At 39.5% G+C, this 16,197-nt stretch overlaps 2 protein-coding genes across 3 annotated transcripts; both read right to left on the reverse strand.

Moving 5' to 3' along the window:
- Positions 1-1,688: 1,688 nt before the first annotated feature.
- On the reverse strand, positions 1,689-6,374 carry LOC103711079 (endoglucanase 9-like). Its single transcript, XM_008797075.4, has 6 exons — positions 6,057-6,374; positions 4,930-5,139; positions 4,212-4,505; positions 3,968-4,117; positions 2,609-2,884; positions 1,689-2,300 (listed from the first exon to the last, which is right to left on the reverse strand). The coding sequence occupies exons 1-6, from the start codon at positions 6,261-6,263 to the stop codon at positions 1,971-1,973; spliced, it is 1,467 nt and encodes a 488-aa protein (XP_008795297.3). The 5' UTR covers positions 6,264-6,374; the 3' UTR covers positions 1,689-1,970.
- Positions 6,375-7,951: 1,577 nt separating this feature from the next.
- Positions 7,952-14,681, reverse strand: LOC103711081. 2 transcript variants are annotated; one of them, XM_026806247.2, is made up of 2 exons: positions 13,567-14,681; positions 7,952-8,582 (listed from the first exon to the last, which is right to left on the reverse strand). In XM_026806247.2, exons 1-2 carry the CDS (start codon positions 14,353-14,355, stop codon positions 8,214-8,216), a joined length of 1,158 nt encoding a protein of 385 aa, XP_026662048.1. In that variant the 5' UTR covers positions 14,356-14,681; the 3' UTR covers positions 7,952-8,213. The 2 variants fall into 2 exon arrangements, with proteins under 2 accessions (XP_026662048.1, XP_008795300.1); XM_008797078.4 differs by lacking the exon at positions 7,952-8,582 and adding an exon at positions 10,138-10,549 and having other exon boundaries at positions 13,567-14,671.
- Positions 14,682-16,197: the final 1,516 nt, after the last annotated feature.

The raw sequence follows: 16,197 nt of genomic DNA on the forward strand, positions 1-16,197 counted from the left end.
AAGCTGAGAGGTATTTCTACTTGAATAAGCCGTCGTTTACAAGTTTGCTTGACTTAAAATTAATTTAATGTACACGGAAGTTTTATATCTATGCTGTATACATTTACTTGATTTGAATTTAGTTAAATCCAGCTTGGGTTGGGATTGCCATTGAATCTACCCACCTCATTTTCTATGCACAAATGCTAGGACTAATATAAACATTGGTAAGTAAAATATTCTTTTCTACTCCAATCATGTAAACAATCAAGTGCTTTTATCCCTGCTGAATGCTGAGCAAAGAGAGCAGTTTTGGGATTGGAGGAATCCAAAGCATATATTAAACATTCTTTTTACTTAAAATCAGCCACATTCATGGGATATCATGGGATTCATCCATCCATCAAATATTAATTGTTAATCAATTCCATGCATCTGTGGCAGTTTGATGGTGAGAACTTTGTTTTCTCCTTCTTTTGTAGGAATGAGGATTTAGAAAGAGGAGGAATAGCAAAGAAAACTCTCCAATTATAGGAAAATAGGGGGGAAATCTGCTTTTCTCTAGAATCTCACCCTTCAAGTTTTCTCTTTTCGGTTGCTTATTTACAGTGATCAATGTTAGCAACATGAATCTAGGGGCCCGACTCGGCTCAACAAGCATGAAATCTGTGCCCAAGCCTCCCATAGATTAGGTTAGGAAGGCTGGATGTCCTTGCTCAAGTCTATCTAGACCCAAGAATAAAGTTGTCTACATACCCCTAAATGTAAGTTATTTTGCAAAAATATATTAATCTATGGATTTTATGCAAAGTTCATGAATATATAAATATTTTTTTATATATTCATAAGCCAAATCTTCTCTTATACTAAAAGTTTTCTAATAACAACCCTAAGCTAAGTTTTTATTTAGTTATAATGGAATATTTATACTATATTTTTTCCTGTTCCGCTCTTCATTTAGTCCCTCAAAGATTCTAGCTGTTAGTCATTCATGCTACTCAATATAATTGTAATCAAAATTGACCTTCTTGCCATCATCATTATCAGAATTGAGTTACTATTTTTATATCAAAATTTGAAGATAATTGCATTGAGGAACATTGTAGCTCAAAAACTTCGAAGGACCAATTAGAAAGAGGGAGGGGGGAAGAAATGCGATAAAAAATTCACCATACTAATGGAGTTAATTAGGACCCCATATGATAATTTAGTATTGGGATGGATTGCGAGTTGTAAAAATATAAAAGATGTTTGGAGTTAGATGCTAAAAAGCCCCTTTTTTTTAAGAATTATCCATTTTTCAGACCATTATACCCTATCTCCAATTGCTATATAATATAGAACCATGTACATGTAAATATATTTCTTAAAAATTCATAAGGGAAAGGGTGTAATAGTTGTAAATTCACAATCAATTTTCTCTTAAAAAAAAAAAGAAAAAGAAAGTATGATCCATCTTTACAAAACTCCACACCCTTAGCACCTATTGGGTAGTATCAAAATCAAATTAAACCATTTTTGCAATTATAATGAGTACTTGCAACTGAATTGCAGCATGACATAGCCGGCCATTAGTAGTATGACACCTAATTTGTCTATTTTGAGATGGAACATGTACATGTGTAGCAACTCCTTAGGAGGGAAGTATATATATACACTGGAACAACCTGTATCATCAAATCATCAGACCTTATTTGGAAGGTAGGGGCTAGCTTTCTTGCATCATTTTATTACGCATGGAGTTCATTCACAGAGCAGCATGACCAACTTTCTCCCTGTTTCCATCTACATGAATGGATTATCTATCATACACCCTGTTATTTTCATCTACTTAAGCATTGGAAATCTCCAACAGCTAGGGTTGCAGAGGATTCAAACTCCTTCAGACTGGAGATACATACACTTAAACAAGTTACTTTGAGGCATTCTTGTAGCCACCAAGCTAACAGTTTCTATATAGTTCAGTAAATGTCATCTACAAACAACTTCTTTCAAGGTTTGAAGCAAGCTGCCAAGTAAGAGAGAGTTCCAACAAGTGGAGCATTGATGTATGTGGCTGGCTCTGATTGAGCATAGCTGCTCCGGTCATCGGAGAATGCATCGTTCCGATCAGGCCCTCCAACTACAGCCCCTGTCAATATATTTGGATTGGCATCGGTGGCATGGTAAAACTGAAAGCCCTGGTCGCAACCGATGTTCTGCGAGTTAGAGCGAATGCTAGGGATCGACGAGCCTCGGTGATGGATGCGCTGTGGAAAGTTGTTGCCAAAGCCTACCATGTATGACAGCCCCCTTGGATTATCTCCCAAGATGTAGTCCACCTGAAGAAGAGAAGCAATGAAGAGAATTTAGACACCAAGTGATGCCTATAAACCTACCTACACTGACATTATTTAAGTCTCTGAGTTCAGCTAAACTTTTGTGTCACTTATAGACCAAACACAATCAAACAGGCATGATATAAGCCTTATGTCATATGATTCCTGCAGGTCTGCCAATGCATGAACTCCTTGGTGTCTTAGTCCAGCTTTTGCTAACATAGCTAAATAAATAGAGAGCCTTGACATGAGCTCAAATTATGAACTAATTAAAATTCAAACAAGCAAGACATGAGCATTCATTCAGTTACCTGTTTCTGAGCTACTTTCCTCAAAATGGATGGAGAGACAACCATATCACCACAGCTGAAAGTTTGTTTGGAGATCTTCAAGTATTTGGCATAGGCTGATAGTAAGAAACTGACAGAGGTCACATACTGTAGGTTGCTTCCATTGAGCTTGTACAATAGCCCTCCTGGTGTGTAGCCGACGCTCCGAGATGAGGAGTCTGGTAGCACGCTGCACATAAATCTCTCTGCTTGCTCTTTGAATGATGAGGCTGCTTCGTTCTTCTCGACAAGATACTCCTGTAAAATTCAAGGCTCATCAAATGCATCTTCTCTATGATGCAGCATTCCATCTTATAAGAAGATACGAAAGCAAGCGATTAATGCGATCGAATATAAGAACTTAAGGAGTATATGTCAATGGTTATTTCTAAGCATCAACCGTTTAGGTCCTAAAGTTTGTTTCAACACTGGTAAACGAATTTTCTTCTTTTTTTCTTTCTCATTTCCCTCTGGAATATTATTGTTCGGGTGCGACCGGACTACTATCGAAAAATTTGCACTTTGGTTTGATCTCACGACAGCTGACCTCACTCGTACCTTCTACTCTAGGTAGTAAAAGAATAAGGCGCTCAAAGGAGCAAAAAAGAGTAAGCATAGAGGGAATGACTAGTCGAATGCCAAAAGAATCAAGCTAAGGCCAGGCAATCAAAGTCAAGCGAGTCAGGTGCATCAATAAAAAAAATTGGAAGCAGGTGCTTTCTTTCAAGGTCAATTAGCGTATGGTTCATCAAAATCAGAGAGTGATCGAGCATATCTCAATATCGGCCTATCCTATCAATTCTGTCTGATGCCAACCTCTATTGTCTGGTAAGGCCCTCGAAGCTGGATTGGATCAAAGGCTGCGCATCTCGCATCTCGGGAGGCCTCCACGAGTCTTTCAAGCGAGCCATTAAAAGACCCCTTAGGGGTCGAGCGCCAGCTCGGGGGGTAAGATCCTATCTGAATGAGTAAGAGCTCGAACTTGGTGTAAGGGAAGGGCTAAAAGCAGGTGGAACTACGCGCTTTATTGCGATTCCCTACCATTCGACTCGACTGAAAGGATTTCCACCCACTTGGTGTCGGATCAGCTCGACAGGTCACTCAATAGTCTTTCGCGGAGTACCCCTCTTTTAGTGAACCTGGGGAGTTGTCGGCATTAAATATAAATCATAGTAACGAAAACCATAGTAAGGTAGGAAGGGGCTGCTGACTTCTAGGCGCAGGTGCTGTGAGAAACCCTTCATTTTCAACTAATTAAATATAAATCGTCGACAAAATGTTGTGAGAAATCTACATAAATGACCAGGTGATATCAAAACACAGCTAGGAAAAAGAACGTACCCGAGCCAGGAGCACGCGAGCACCAGGAATCTTGTTATCCCAGCTAAACATATCTGAGTCAGAGTTGATGCCAAGAGACTGAACATAGCTTAGATAGGAAGGGTTTTGCGTGGCCATGAGCAGCCATGCAGCTGCCCATAGAAGTTCATCCTAGATCACAGTATAGTTGGTGATTTTTTGTTTGTTAGACGTTCAGTGGATTAACAAAGCGCATGCATCAGTATATGAAAGTGGGCAGCATTACTTGGTAGCCAGAGTAAGAGCAATAGAAGGGGCAGACAACAGAAGAAAGGGAGTCACTGTAGTTTCCTCTGTAATTGTCGGCGAAAGTGAAGGCTTTCTCTGCAGTCTGCAGAAGCTTCTTGGAATAATTCCCATCAACGCGCCTGAACACGAGGGAGGCAGCTGCGAGGGCGGCAGCTGTCTCAGCTGCAACATCGGAGCCTGGGTTTGAAGGGGTGACCTTGTAGACAGACCGAGGTGTGCTCATGTCCTCAGCTCGTTGCCAGCATTTGTGGTCAGTATTTGGATCGCCAACCTGCTCTCAGTTTACATTGTATGCATCTGGGTCAGATCATATCTCTGAAAAAAATTCTTGTTTGTTCTCTATTGGATTCCACAGATAATTCGATGAGTCCATATTTCTCTGATCAGAATATTATTGTTACCAATCCAAACATAGGCTTTGTACTGTAAATCAGAGAAGAACATACATGCAATGGCATGAAAGGATTTGAAAAATACAGTGGGAATGCCACCTTCTCAATTCCCGTTGGCAGCATTTGGTGTCATGAATGAGGTCAAGGTTGTGCAACAAAGCATGGTACAAGTAATGCTGCTAATTAAATGTAATAAAGAGTCTGAATTTGGGAAATGCTTTTGTTCATGCAAACTGAAGTGGGTCATCTTGACAACTTGGGATAGCAGTTTAATAAATTAAAAAAGGTCTTGATATAACAAACCTGAATGTAAAGTGCTTCAGGAAGAGCACTGCAGGCCTTGAGGAGGTAGTCAGTGCCCCAGCGCACTGCTTCTCGAGCATGATCTAGTTCCTTGGGCATCCATCTCCCGAATTCGAGGACGCTCCATGCGAGCATTGTGGTTGTGAAGGCCATGGGGAAGCCAAATTTAACATTGTCCCCAGCATCATAGTAGCCACCAGTCAGATCCACCTGAACCATTGGTACTTAGATTGCTATGCAGAAGGATCTTCATTATTTACATCACAAAAATGATCACCAATTTGATTTTTTTTTAAAAAAAAAAATCCAGACTTCTTGTCATAAACATATTCATGCAAAGTCGATCCTTGCGCACCAAAAACAATCAAGGAGCTACAAAAGCAAAGGTGACAGGAATTCGCCTCTTTGTCATTTTAACACATAGAACATTACTTTTATCAAAGGAAGAGTGAATATGATTGGGGGAAAAAAGAGGCATAGAAAAAGGATAATTAGATTCTAGTGCTCAGATGCGGCAGCGATGAAATCTGTTCTCAGTTTGTGTGTTTGCAGATTTGATTTGGAATTCATACCAAGCGTACCATCAATACCTTCATAATTATGGGTGAACAACAAGCACAATGCCATCAACTTATTGCATATGATAAGATTCTCTCAAACAAAGTACTCTAGATTATTTTTGTGACATTCTAAATTACCTACTTGTGATCTTATCCCTCTTGGTCATGCTATAACTCTATTTCTACACTTTCATTTCTTTTCTTGATGCAAGCATTTAGTGAAGTGCCATTGGATGGTTGAACATTAACAACTGTTCTCAAATTTAGATGGTTGGCTTTTTAAAGGGCGCAAAGAGAAGGCAGTTAAATTAGTCACCTGGATTTGTTGGTGTGAGCAATTATCTTACCAAGTCATCCAACTGGTGAGTGAGGTGCTAACTGGCAGATCAAAGCCCCAGTGGCATTCTTTTCTTTTTTCTTCATTAAGAAGACATGCAAATCATTTAGGCTGAATTATTTGAAGCTTCATAAAATTACTAATCAAATTATAGAAATCTTTAACCAACTGATGAAAACTTGCAGAATGCAATAAAATTTGTTAGCTCAGATAATCTGAACAAAACCTACATTCTCTGTCGATCCATCGGTGAGCCCGGAGTCAGCCCTCCACTTCAAGTTCTGTCCTGGAGGAAGCTTTCCTGAGCGCTGGCCTTCGAAGAAAATGAGAGACTTTGAAAGAGCATCCTGGTAGTCAGGGTGGCCTGAAACACCAACTGCTGCAAAGGCAACGAAAATCCCGAGAACCAGAGTCTTCTCCAATCCCATTTTTCTCATCAAATTGCAACTGTATGTCCTAATGTTCCTTTCGTTAACTTGAAGCAATAGGGAAGAGGTAACAGGGTTGTAAGTCAGTTATTTGCATGTGGAGGCCTATTGCTCTTGAAGCCAGAAAAACCTAAACAGCATGTAATCAGGAGAGAAAATGGTCCTAATTAAGGCTGCTAAGTCTGGGATAACTATATATGGGTGGTAATGAGTGAACAGGGATAACTAGCTATTTGGAGGGTATTTGTAGCTCAACTAAAAATGGGAAGCTTGGATGCTTAACAAGTACCAAAATTATATGAGCCACATAACACAAATTTCAGATCGATTTCTTTATGAATTCCAAGGAACATTACGAGTTACAATTCATTCAAAGAAGCTTTAGATTTAAATTTATAAGGAAGCCCATAAACTTAGGTAATGTTAACATAGTCCACTCATCCATGGAAAGAGTGCAACACCTTTTTCCTACTAATTATTTACTACCCTAGCTTCCAACCAAGGAAGAAAGAGAACCAACAAGAAAGGCATCAGTTTGATCAGAACCACTGATGAGGGCACCTGTTAAGATGTTAGGGTTAGGGTTGCTGGATTTGTAGTACCGAAAACCAGCTTGGCAACCAATGGCAGTGGGGTGGGTAGCCTAGGAGGGCAAGGAAGAGCCATTGTGGTGTATCCTCCTCGGTAACCGTGTACCAAAACACACCATGCAGGCATCCTTAGAGGGTTTCCCCCAGAATTTAGTCCACCTGAAAGTGTGATTTGGGTGCGTATCGATTCAATATTTTAATGGTTATTATGGAAAAAACCTTAAAGCCCTATAATCTACGCTTTGCTAACAAAATAATATACGAGAATAGAATACTATTACACCTCAAATAAATTTTAAGAGTTTACCAATGGCTCTTTTGGTGAAGAATTCATTTGTTTACTTTTTTTGTTCTTTGAGGAATAATGGAGGAAGTGAGACACTTCCCTCATATTTATTAATTGGAAATCGGAATAAGTACAGCTAGAATTTGGTGCAAGTTACCAATCAGCAAGAGTAGAATCACTGTAAGCTGTAAGACACCAATGTGGACAGAGCCGCCACAAGATTTTTTTGTGACTCTCTGCTGTTTTAACTGAGCACAAATTTTCCCCCTGTTTAAAGGTTTGGAGTGTTCTTCAGAGAACTGTACTAGTAGATGCTTTCTTTTGAACAAAAATTCTCACATTCCATTCTTGCCAAATCTGCTAGAAAAGAGCCATTGTGAACTCATTTGTTTGCTTCTTACTCTACATACATAGCATATAAAATATTATGACAGTCAAGTAGCTTTTTGATTCTTGTATTTTTATACTCAAAACTTAGCTTCCACTGGTTGGTGTAAAGTGGTTATCCATGCTACAAAAGGGAAATGCAACCTAGAATTATGCTGTTAATGATTTGCACAGGCTGATTGCTTATATATAACTCCACTTATGTGATGACCCTCAAAGTAGGGGGAATATGGCAACTTGGTATCCATGTAAAAAGCTTGATATCATATTGTTCTTGTGTGCTCAAAAAGATTTTATTCTTGTGCTTCCAAGGAAGGATTACAAGCTGAAAGCTGTTTCCCAAGCATCCTAAAAAGATTTTTATTGAGATTTACTGCAATAGAAAAATCATGCAATCTTCATCAGAACACAAATTTCGAAGGCAAGGGATTTTTCTTTCATATTCATGTAGAGGTTTCTTTAAAAGGTGATAATGTGCTACAAATAAGATTGTTCAAACTGTTTTTTATCCCAGAGGATGTAATATTCCACAAAATAAGCATATACATGACACTTATGATAGCATCCATCATGTCGTGTCACAGCAGACCTGATTGCTTCCTGTAAGTTGCTAAGCTGTAACATTTTAAGAACACAAACCTAAAGAGAAACGCAGAGAAAGAACCAGGTCATAAAATGGATGTGCAATCCTGTGCTTCATGACATTCGCCTCCTGTAAGAAGCATGTAAGCAGCAACTCGAATGACAGTCGAACAAAGGACCAGGTGTTAAGCATGTAAGCCGACTCGATAGAACGACAGTTGCATTGAGATCTGTGCAGATAAATGAATGACGTATGGTGGGTGATCTGACAATGGATTCATGCGAAGGAAGGTGAATCCTTCTTTTGTGACTGCAAGCCCTCAAGCTGTCATCTCCGGCAGCAGAAGCTGGAATCGGTTCAAATCGAATAACTTCTTGCTCGGTGGGAGCGGGGCTCACACATACACGCAGCTGGGTCATGGTGCTCAGCAAGAAATACAGCTCCACAGGGCCAAAGGCATCACCTTTGGCATCTCCATGTAACTGCATTGGAAAATCCGAAATATCACAATAACAGAACTAAAAATCCACATTCATGCTTGAATCCATGCAGCCTTCAAGTTCTCAACTGTAATCCTGTTACAATTTCACTATATCCCAACTTATCCTGCAACCAAATTTCCTAGTTTCTACCCAGTTCAAAAGTCATGAAAATCTGAGAATTAGTGCATTGAATCAGAGAGTAATAAATCAACACAATTGCAGACCGAAACTGCCCTGAACATATGAAAACATACCACTAAAAAGCAATCAGCTCTATTAGATTAACTCTCGTGATCATTAGTTAGGCCCTTCTACATTTTTTCTTTAGCTTTTCAAGCTAGGCCTCTACCTTATCCTCTCCCAGGATATTTTGAGATCCTAGGTCTGGTTTCGATTCAATTCATATATTTGTTCACATATGGATTGGCATCTACTCTATTTGCAATGGCAAATCGGTGACACCTTCTTTTGTGCATGGTGTGAGACTTGCCATGCGTTGCCATATGTCTGCCAACCGTAAGAACTAGATACCTACCAGCAATACTTGTCCTCTTGGTTTATAAGACCAAGCATGGATACAATTCATAGCCTTTACAGCTTTCCTCTTTGGTCCTCTGAAGCCATTGTAAGAGACCCATCCGTTCCACTGCAGCCAAAAATTTTAATACACAGGAGGCCTTGAATTCCTACCCTCCTACTCTCCATTTTTGCAGTTTGACATGGAGGGCAAAAACACCATTGTATGTTCTTTGTTGCTGATGTTGCTCATCTTGACTTATAGCATCTCTCTCTCTCTGTCTCTCTCTCTCTCACACACACACGCATGCATGCATGATACATCCACCACAATTTTACATTATGGCTGTCATAACAATTTCAGGGCATCTCAGCTACATCATATCAATATATATGTTTGGGCAGGACATTATGAAGGTTAATATAATGACATTGTATGATAGTTATGACAATTTCATAACAGCAAATTTTGGGGGGAATGGTCAAATTTAAACAACACATGGGACAGATTGCTAATGATGAAGTCTCCGACACTGTTGGCTGATTAAGATGGCATATAGTATGGTAAACCATTGAAAAGGATTCAAATCTCACTTTTGACAAACATTTTTTTAAGTTTTTAAGGGTAATTTGTCCCCTTTTTTAGAGGTTGGTATGAAAATATTTTATCAAGAAAAATGGAGTGACATGGATTTAGGTCCCAACTAAATGTATTCTTGACCATGATTTTTTTCCCTGCTTCTAATAGATCAAGCGAAGTTTGATCTAAGGTGAAATCCAATGCACATGGTCTAGGTAAAAAAGGGGAGCCATGAGAATTAGCTCGAGGTAAAAAAAACCCAACCAGAAAATACCAAGCTTGCTCGGAATTGAGATTGAAATCTAAACTTGACCTAATCTAGAGATATTCAAGTTGATGTCTGAAGTCTGAACCTGTCATACCCTGTTAACTTTCACCGAGTTTCCTGCATCCTTCGCTCTTTATTAATCTTGACTGAAATTTGATACTCGATCAAAGGTGAAATTCTCAAACTGGACCTTTTTGCGGTAAGGGTGTCTTGAAATCATAAAAGTGGAATTTCGAAAAGATGTTTAACAATGTTGTTTGGGAGTGACTTTGGAATTATGCGGTATCTACATACTTTCTAGACTGAAAAAAACATAAAAATAATGTAGTTGTAGTTCACTCCAGTACACAACCAAATATAAAGGAGAGCTTCCCATATTCCTGTCCTGGAGATGCATAGCTTCAGGGGGAAAGGGGCAGAGTACCGTCCACCAGCCATTTTCAACCCCCACCTGGATGGTATTAGGAGACGAAATCATCTTGAAGGCACCATGGGCCATGCAGCGACACCACCCGCTGGAACTGCTCTGAAGATGGGCACACGTCTCACCACTGCGAATGCTTCGTTTAGGCGTGCAGCATGGACCTTTAACTGGGACACCTTCTGCTTAATTTAATACGCAACATAGAAAAATGATATTCAGGAAATAAAATGCTTAACTGTAGCAGAAGAAGGATAAGTCTTTTACAAGAGTTTTATTTATCAAGTGATTTGAAACCATACATTCAGAGATCTATTACAGCGAACTTGAAAGAAATAGAAGGTATAGTTTTCATGTTAGATTTATAATAACTGCCTCATTAGTCAACATCATTCCTCAGTCATCATAACTTCAGAAAACCTATGCTTTATCAGTCGAAGATCAATATGGAACTAATTAACAGTTGACAAATTGGTTAAGCAGTAGCAACCAAGAATGAAAAAAAATCATGGACCAGCAGATTTCCAAGAGGAAGATTAGTCTGGACCTGAAACCGTTGCAAAAGAAAACTAAGAAATGCAGCAGTTAACTGTTTAAATCATATATGTTTCAGGAATTACAAATATCAAGGAACTGCACTCTAAATTACTGCCTCCTATGATGTAGGCAATATACAACAGAGCAATAAAGATGGCAAGAGTTGGATGGGCTGAATTGAACATTGAGAGGTAGTACTAAAATCCAAACATGCTATTAAATAAAAAGGACCAGCTTGACTTAAACAAAAAGCTTAGAAAAATATATCTTGGTATAAGCCAGGATCTGCTAAATCATATTGATTAATAATGACCATCAAGTCATGACAAGACAAAATAATCAGTCCGCCCAAATGCATGAAATTTTCATTAACCTGCCAAGTAATTTTACACCACAACAAGCTGATGTCAAGAAGATTGTACAGCTGACAAATAAGATATATGTTTAATAATTCATGCCTCATTTTACATTCAAAGGAATGATTCGCTAAATATCATGGTGGAGAGATTGATCTGAAGTGACATAAACTAATTTCTCCTAATTCATTAATAGCATTTCAATGTTTTGCTGAAAACCACCTCAACAGATGCAACCGTTAAACATATACTAAGCATGCACTAAAGCTAGCAATCGATGGGATAGAAGACAGCACCAATGACAACCAGTAAAGAAGCTGGCACAGTGAAACAGTGACTAGTATGAAGAATGAGCAGGTGCAAGGGCTGTGTGGAGGTGAGGATCTGGTGAATGGGCAGGCAGCCTCGTGCAAGCCCAGCATCCAAGCAAAAGATGATAGATCACCTCCACCAGGCATTGAGAGGCCCGGGGTGTGAAAGATGATGGAGGAGGTCGTGGGCAGCAGTTGCAAGAGGCAGACCCCTGCATTGATAGGAGACTCATGTGTTCGCATCAGCTAACATCGAGCAGCTCCGGGCATGTCTCACCAAGTCGGTCATGTTTGAGGATGCAGAGATGCACCTTCTGTGGCAGCCCTGGAAATTTTGCCTGGTAGGAAATTCTTGGGGATGTGACCACCTCTGGAGGTCACTGCCAGAGAGCTTAAAGCAAAGGGGAACCTTGAATTTGAGTTTCAACTACCGATAGCAGCGCTAGAAGATGTTGGGTTTTGGTTTAGTAAGACATGCTCCAAATTTGGGCACTACATCCTGGATGGTTTGCTTTCCGGGTGCTTGCATTGGAGGCCTAGCAACCAAACTTTATCACCACCGCTAATGCTATAAAGACGTGTTGTTTGGATGAGTCTACTGCATTTGCCCTGGAAGTACTGCAACAAAGCAGCAGCCCTCAATACTGCCTTTGGTGTGGTATTCCACTGCAAGTGGATCTGTGCACTCACCAGCCAACTTGTGCTGGCATAGCATGACTTTAATTAATAGTTTTAAAATATTACAGATCATAGCATGATATTACATTTGATAGTATATACTAATCGGTTTTTCCTCAATTACTGATTCATGATTAATGCTTTGAGGGGAATGCAAGTTAAACTTAAATTCAAGCTAGACTTGATTTAGGTTGATTTAAGGTTATGAAGCAATCCAAACAAGTTATGCCCATCCTACAACATATTGCTTCAGCTATTAAGCTTCATCACTGGTGCCCCTTTCTCTCCCATTCAGTTCTTCTCATCTGGGGGAAAAAAATCACCCTCCTCCTTTTTACTCCACCTTAATCTTAGAGATAGTAAGGCCTGATTCTTTCTCTCTCAAAGTTCTTGTTAGACATATAATACTTTCTTTTAGGTGCTTCCTTTAAGTAACTTTATCACTTTCATATGAATTTCCCTTCTAACCTGCTCCTGCGAATCTAAATGCTAATCTCTCCTTCCAACACATGAATTTCTAATTAAAAAAGAACTCCATTTTGTTATAAGATGAATTTTGGGAAAAGCTAAGTCAAGACTATTCCGGTTCTTAATAACAATACGATACGTGTCAATGTGCCGGTCCTGCTTATTCATGCATCCAGAAATGACAAAACTCATGCAACAGCTTTGTTCATGCTTTTGGACTACACCATGAGGAAAACAGGCAAGCTTTTCTTGTGTTATTGTCGATAGGACAAATTACCTTTGCATAAAGAGTATGGAAGACATGTGCATGCACATGTGCCTCCACCCACTCAACTCTCAGAAGCAAGTAAAAGCAGCAGAAATCAGCCCACCATATTCCCATGCAGTGCATGACTACCATATTCAGTAAAGTCAGCATTAAGATATAAGTTATATGACATCACTTTCCATTCAATATCAAGAAAAAAGTTCTCTCAATTACAACAACAAAATTTGTATTTCACTGCAACCTCAAATTATATCAAATTCAAGAAACCAAAGTGTTGTAAATTCAAAGCATGCATTATCCACATCAAACAAAAAGATATTATTAATTAAGCTTAACAAAGATATGAAGCTTATTCAAAAACTTATAGCTAGGGATTTTTCCCACTATATACCTTTGCTATGACTAAATTATACCATGCTTGTTTTGACAGTCAGTACAACCTACTCATTAGTCCATAACTACTTAAATATTAAATTTGTAATAGATATCATCAAAGTAGTCAAATTTCTATGTAACATTTCTACTTTCTTCGGTCTAAGAATTGTATTATTGTTCAAAACCAGGACCGAAGACAACGTCACCTTGTCATCAAAGGCAATCTTAAGCTGAATAGTCCGGCTGGTGTTCTTCATCTTGTACAATTTCCTCCCCAGCGTAACAAACCCCATAATTGCAGCAGCTATGGAGATCCACCAAACCGGCCTCATCTTAAAAACATAAAATTTAATGAAATCCAGTGGCATCTTCCACCGAGCCAATACCCTCTTCTCTCCGTCGCTATTAGGTACATTCTCGAAGGAACCCGAGCCATCTTCCATCTTCACCAATCCACCAGAGTCCTCCACCCCATGCTCCTCATACCCTGTCTCGATTCCCTGACTCTGCCTGCTCCCTCCAAAACCCAAACCTTTTCCACTCTCATCATCGCTAGAGTCCTGATACCCAGCCTCGATTCCTTCAACCCCGACTTCGGTTATTGAACCCCCTCTATTACCAAGCTCCCCACTTTCGCTATCAGCCAGCGAACTCCGGTAATCCAACGACCCATCGGACCAAAAACCACCGGAATTCTTCACCGGAGACCCACTTCCTCTAAATTCCACCTCCCCTCTCGACCGCTCCATATCCCTGGAGTTCGAATCGGGAAGGACCCGAGTAGGGTTGTCGGAATCAACGCCGCCTTCTTCGCTCTCCTCCTCCGAGGACTCCCTCTCGATGCGGCGATTTTCGGAGTCGAGGGCGAAGTAATCCAACTCGATGGCACCGCCATAGGAGTCGCCATCGCCATCTAAGCCCTCGAAGGCCTTGGGATCTTCGGAGGAGCGGGAGCTGAGCAATTCCCAGTCTTGGAGGTCGGCTGCATCGGCCATGGCGACCGGAAACCTCGAAGTTGGAGAGAAAGAGAGAGGTTGTTTATGGATTTATTTTTTGGGGTTTCTTCGTTCGAAGGGGAAGGATAAGTTCTGAGAGTCACGAGAGGGAAGGGTAGAGCGGAGCGAAGAAAGGCGGAGGGAGTTGTTCATGGATTTATTCTTTGGGGTTTCTTCGTTCGAAGGGGAAGGATAAGATCACAGAAGAGGAGAGGGAAGAGCAGAGCGGAGTGAAGAAAGGAAGAGGGAATAGGAGGAGAATAAAACGGGAGACTGCGGGAAGGGAAGAATAACCAGCGTCAAGCAGTGGAGGAGATACCATCTTGTGCTTTTCGTTTTGGCATTTTATAGGTATTTAATCCGGGCGGGAATAGATAATTCTGCTGATATATGGAGCATTTTGAAATTTTGGAATGGTACTCTAAAATCTGAAATAAAATTACTTTGAAATTATTTTTTTATGTTTCCAAAAAAAAAAAAAACAAACCAAACAAACTTTCCCTGAAGCTAATGGAACTGCAGATTAGGTGGCTAGTTATGTAGCCAGCCACTCCAGTAGTACCTTGTGGGCTGGTGATGGGGAGTTGCCTTTGACACTCCAAAGTATTTTGTCTTTTGATTTTCTTGGGTGTATCCGTACTCGTCAGGTATGGTCCATCCGCCTTAGAAAAAAAAAAAAAAAAAGATTTGGATTAGTATAGATGAATACGGAGGCGGCCATCCCTACTCCGGGGCATTTGAGCTATGTTGAGTGGTGGTGTGGTCTTTCAGACTAAGCATATTTTCAGATAGACGAATGGGGCCGCATACTTAGTGATGTCCTATGTGGGCAGCCATTTTGGAGGTACTTTGTGGGTTGGAAAAAACTCAAAAATAAGATGAATCATCTAAAAACATGGTATAAATAGATGAAATGATGATATCTTATACTTGATTGTTTACGTAGACATGTCATGTAAACATGCACGTTATTTTCTGCTACTTATTGCCTTCCTTATAGCTATTGTCCATTTCTTACTGCCACCAACTTGCTACACAAGTAAAAGATTGTTTACATTTATGTATCACATATATTTCCAAGTAGACCAGATATTCTACATTATGTTCATGTGATGTTTACTCGCATTAATCAGACTCCGGCATCGTCTTCCACTCCTTGATCTAAATGTCGAAATTTTGTCCCAAGCTCCAAGCCAAATGTTACAAAAAAATCTCTCTCTCTTTCTCAGTATGCCATAATCCTCCTATATCCTCTTTCTTGCAACAGTGTGCTCCCAAGCTCGACAACCGTACTACATCGCATATTAGATAAAAATTTTCCACTGATTGGTAGACGTGGAGAAAATAAATAAAAATTAAACAAGTAGTGAAAAATTTATATTAGATATATAATTTGAATTGGTTGTCCTGTTTATAGCACTGATGTGCTTTATATACAAGTTGAGCCCCTAGAATACAACAACAAAATTCTAAGCTGTGATATCCAATATTATATATACCATAATTATATGTGATATTATACTAAGAATGTGCATGCAATATGTGATATCCAATATCATATGTATTACAATAGGCAAGATTGTGCAAGATTCTAAGCTGTAATAAATAGATTAAAGTTGTAACTAGACTTGCTTGAGAGCAACTCATGCCGTCTGAGTTTTGGAGTAAATTTGGGCCAACCCCAAAAAAATGAATAATCTGAATAAAACTTATATTGACAAGTATCATATTTTTCTTAAATATAACTTTGGGACTAGTAAAACTTAGACCCCTTTCTAATGAAAACTTTTAGCTTCAAATAATTGTTTGGCCGACATTTTAGGCTATTTATTTTATAAAACT

Source organism: Phoenix dactylifera, chromosome 10 (genome assembly GCF_009389715.1).
Source record: "Phoenix dactylifera cultivar Barhee BC4 chromosome 10, palm_55x_up_171113_PBpolish2nd_filt_p, whole genome shotgun sequence".
In the NCBI taxonomy this organism is placed as follows: Eukaryota; Viridiplantae; Streptophyta; class Magnoliopsida; order Arecales; family Arecaceae; genus Phoenix; species Phoenix dactylifera.

What these genes read in the sequence shown, in the direction of transcription:
- LOC103711079 (XM_008797075.4), bottom strand. Translation starts at nt 6,263, where the DNA reads ATGAGAAAAATGGGATTGGAGAAGACTCTGGTTCTCGGGATTTTCGTT. An exon ending in CTGAAGCACTTTACATTCAG is followed by an intron (nt 4,506 to 4,929) that starts GTTTGTTATATC and finishes AACTGAGAGCAG; the next exon opens with GTTGGCGATCCAAATACTGA. An exon ending in GCTCTTACTCTGGCTACCAA is followed by an intron (nt 4,118 to 4,211) that starts GTAATGCTGCCC and finishes ACTGTGATCTAG; the next exon opens with GATGAACTTCTATGGGCAGC.
- LOC103711081 (XM_026806247.2), bottom strand. Translation starts at nt 14,355, where the DNA reads ATGGCCGATGCAGCCGACCTCCAAGACTGGGAATTGCTCAGCTCCCGC. An exon ending in AGATTGCCTTTGATGACAAG is followed by an intron (nt 8,583 to 13,566) that starts GTGACGTTGTCT and finishes TTTCCAATGCAG; the next exon opens with TTACATGGAGATGCCAAAGG.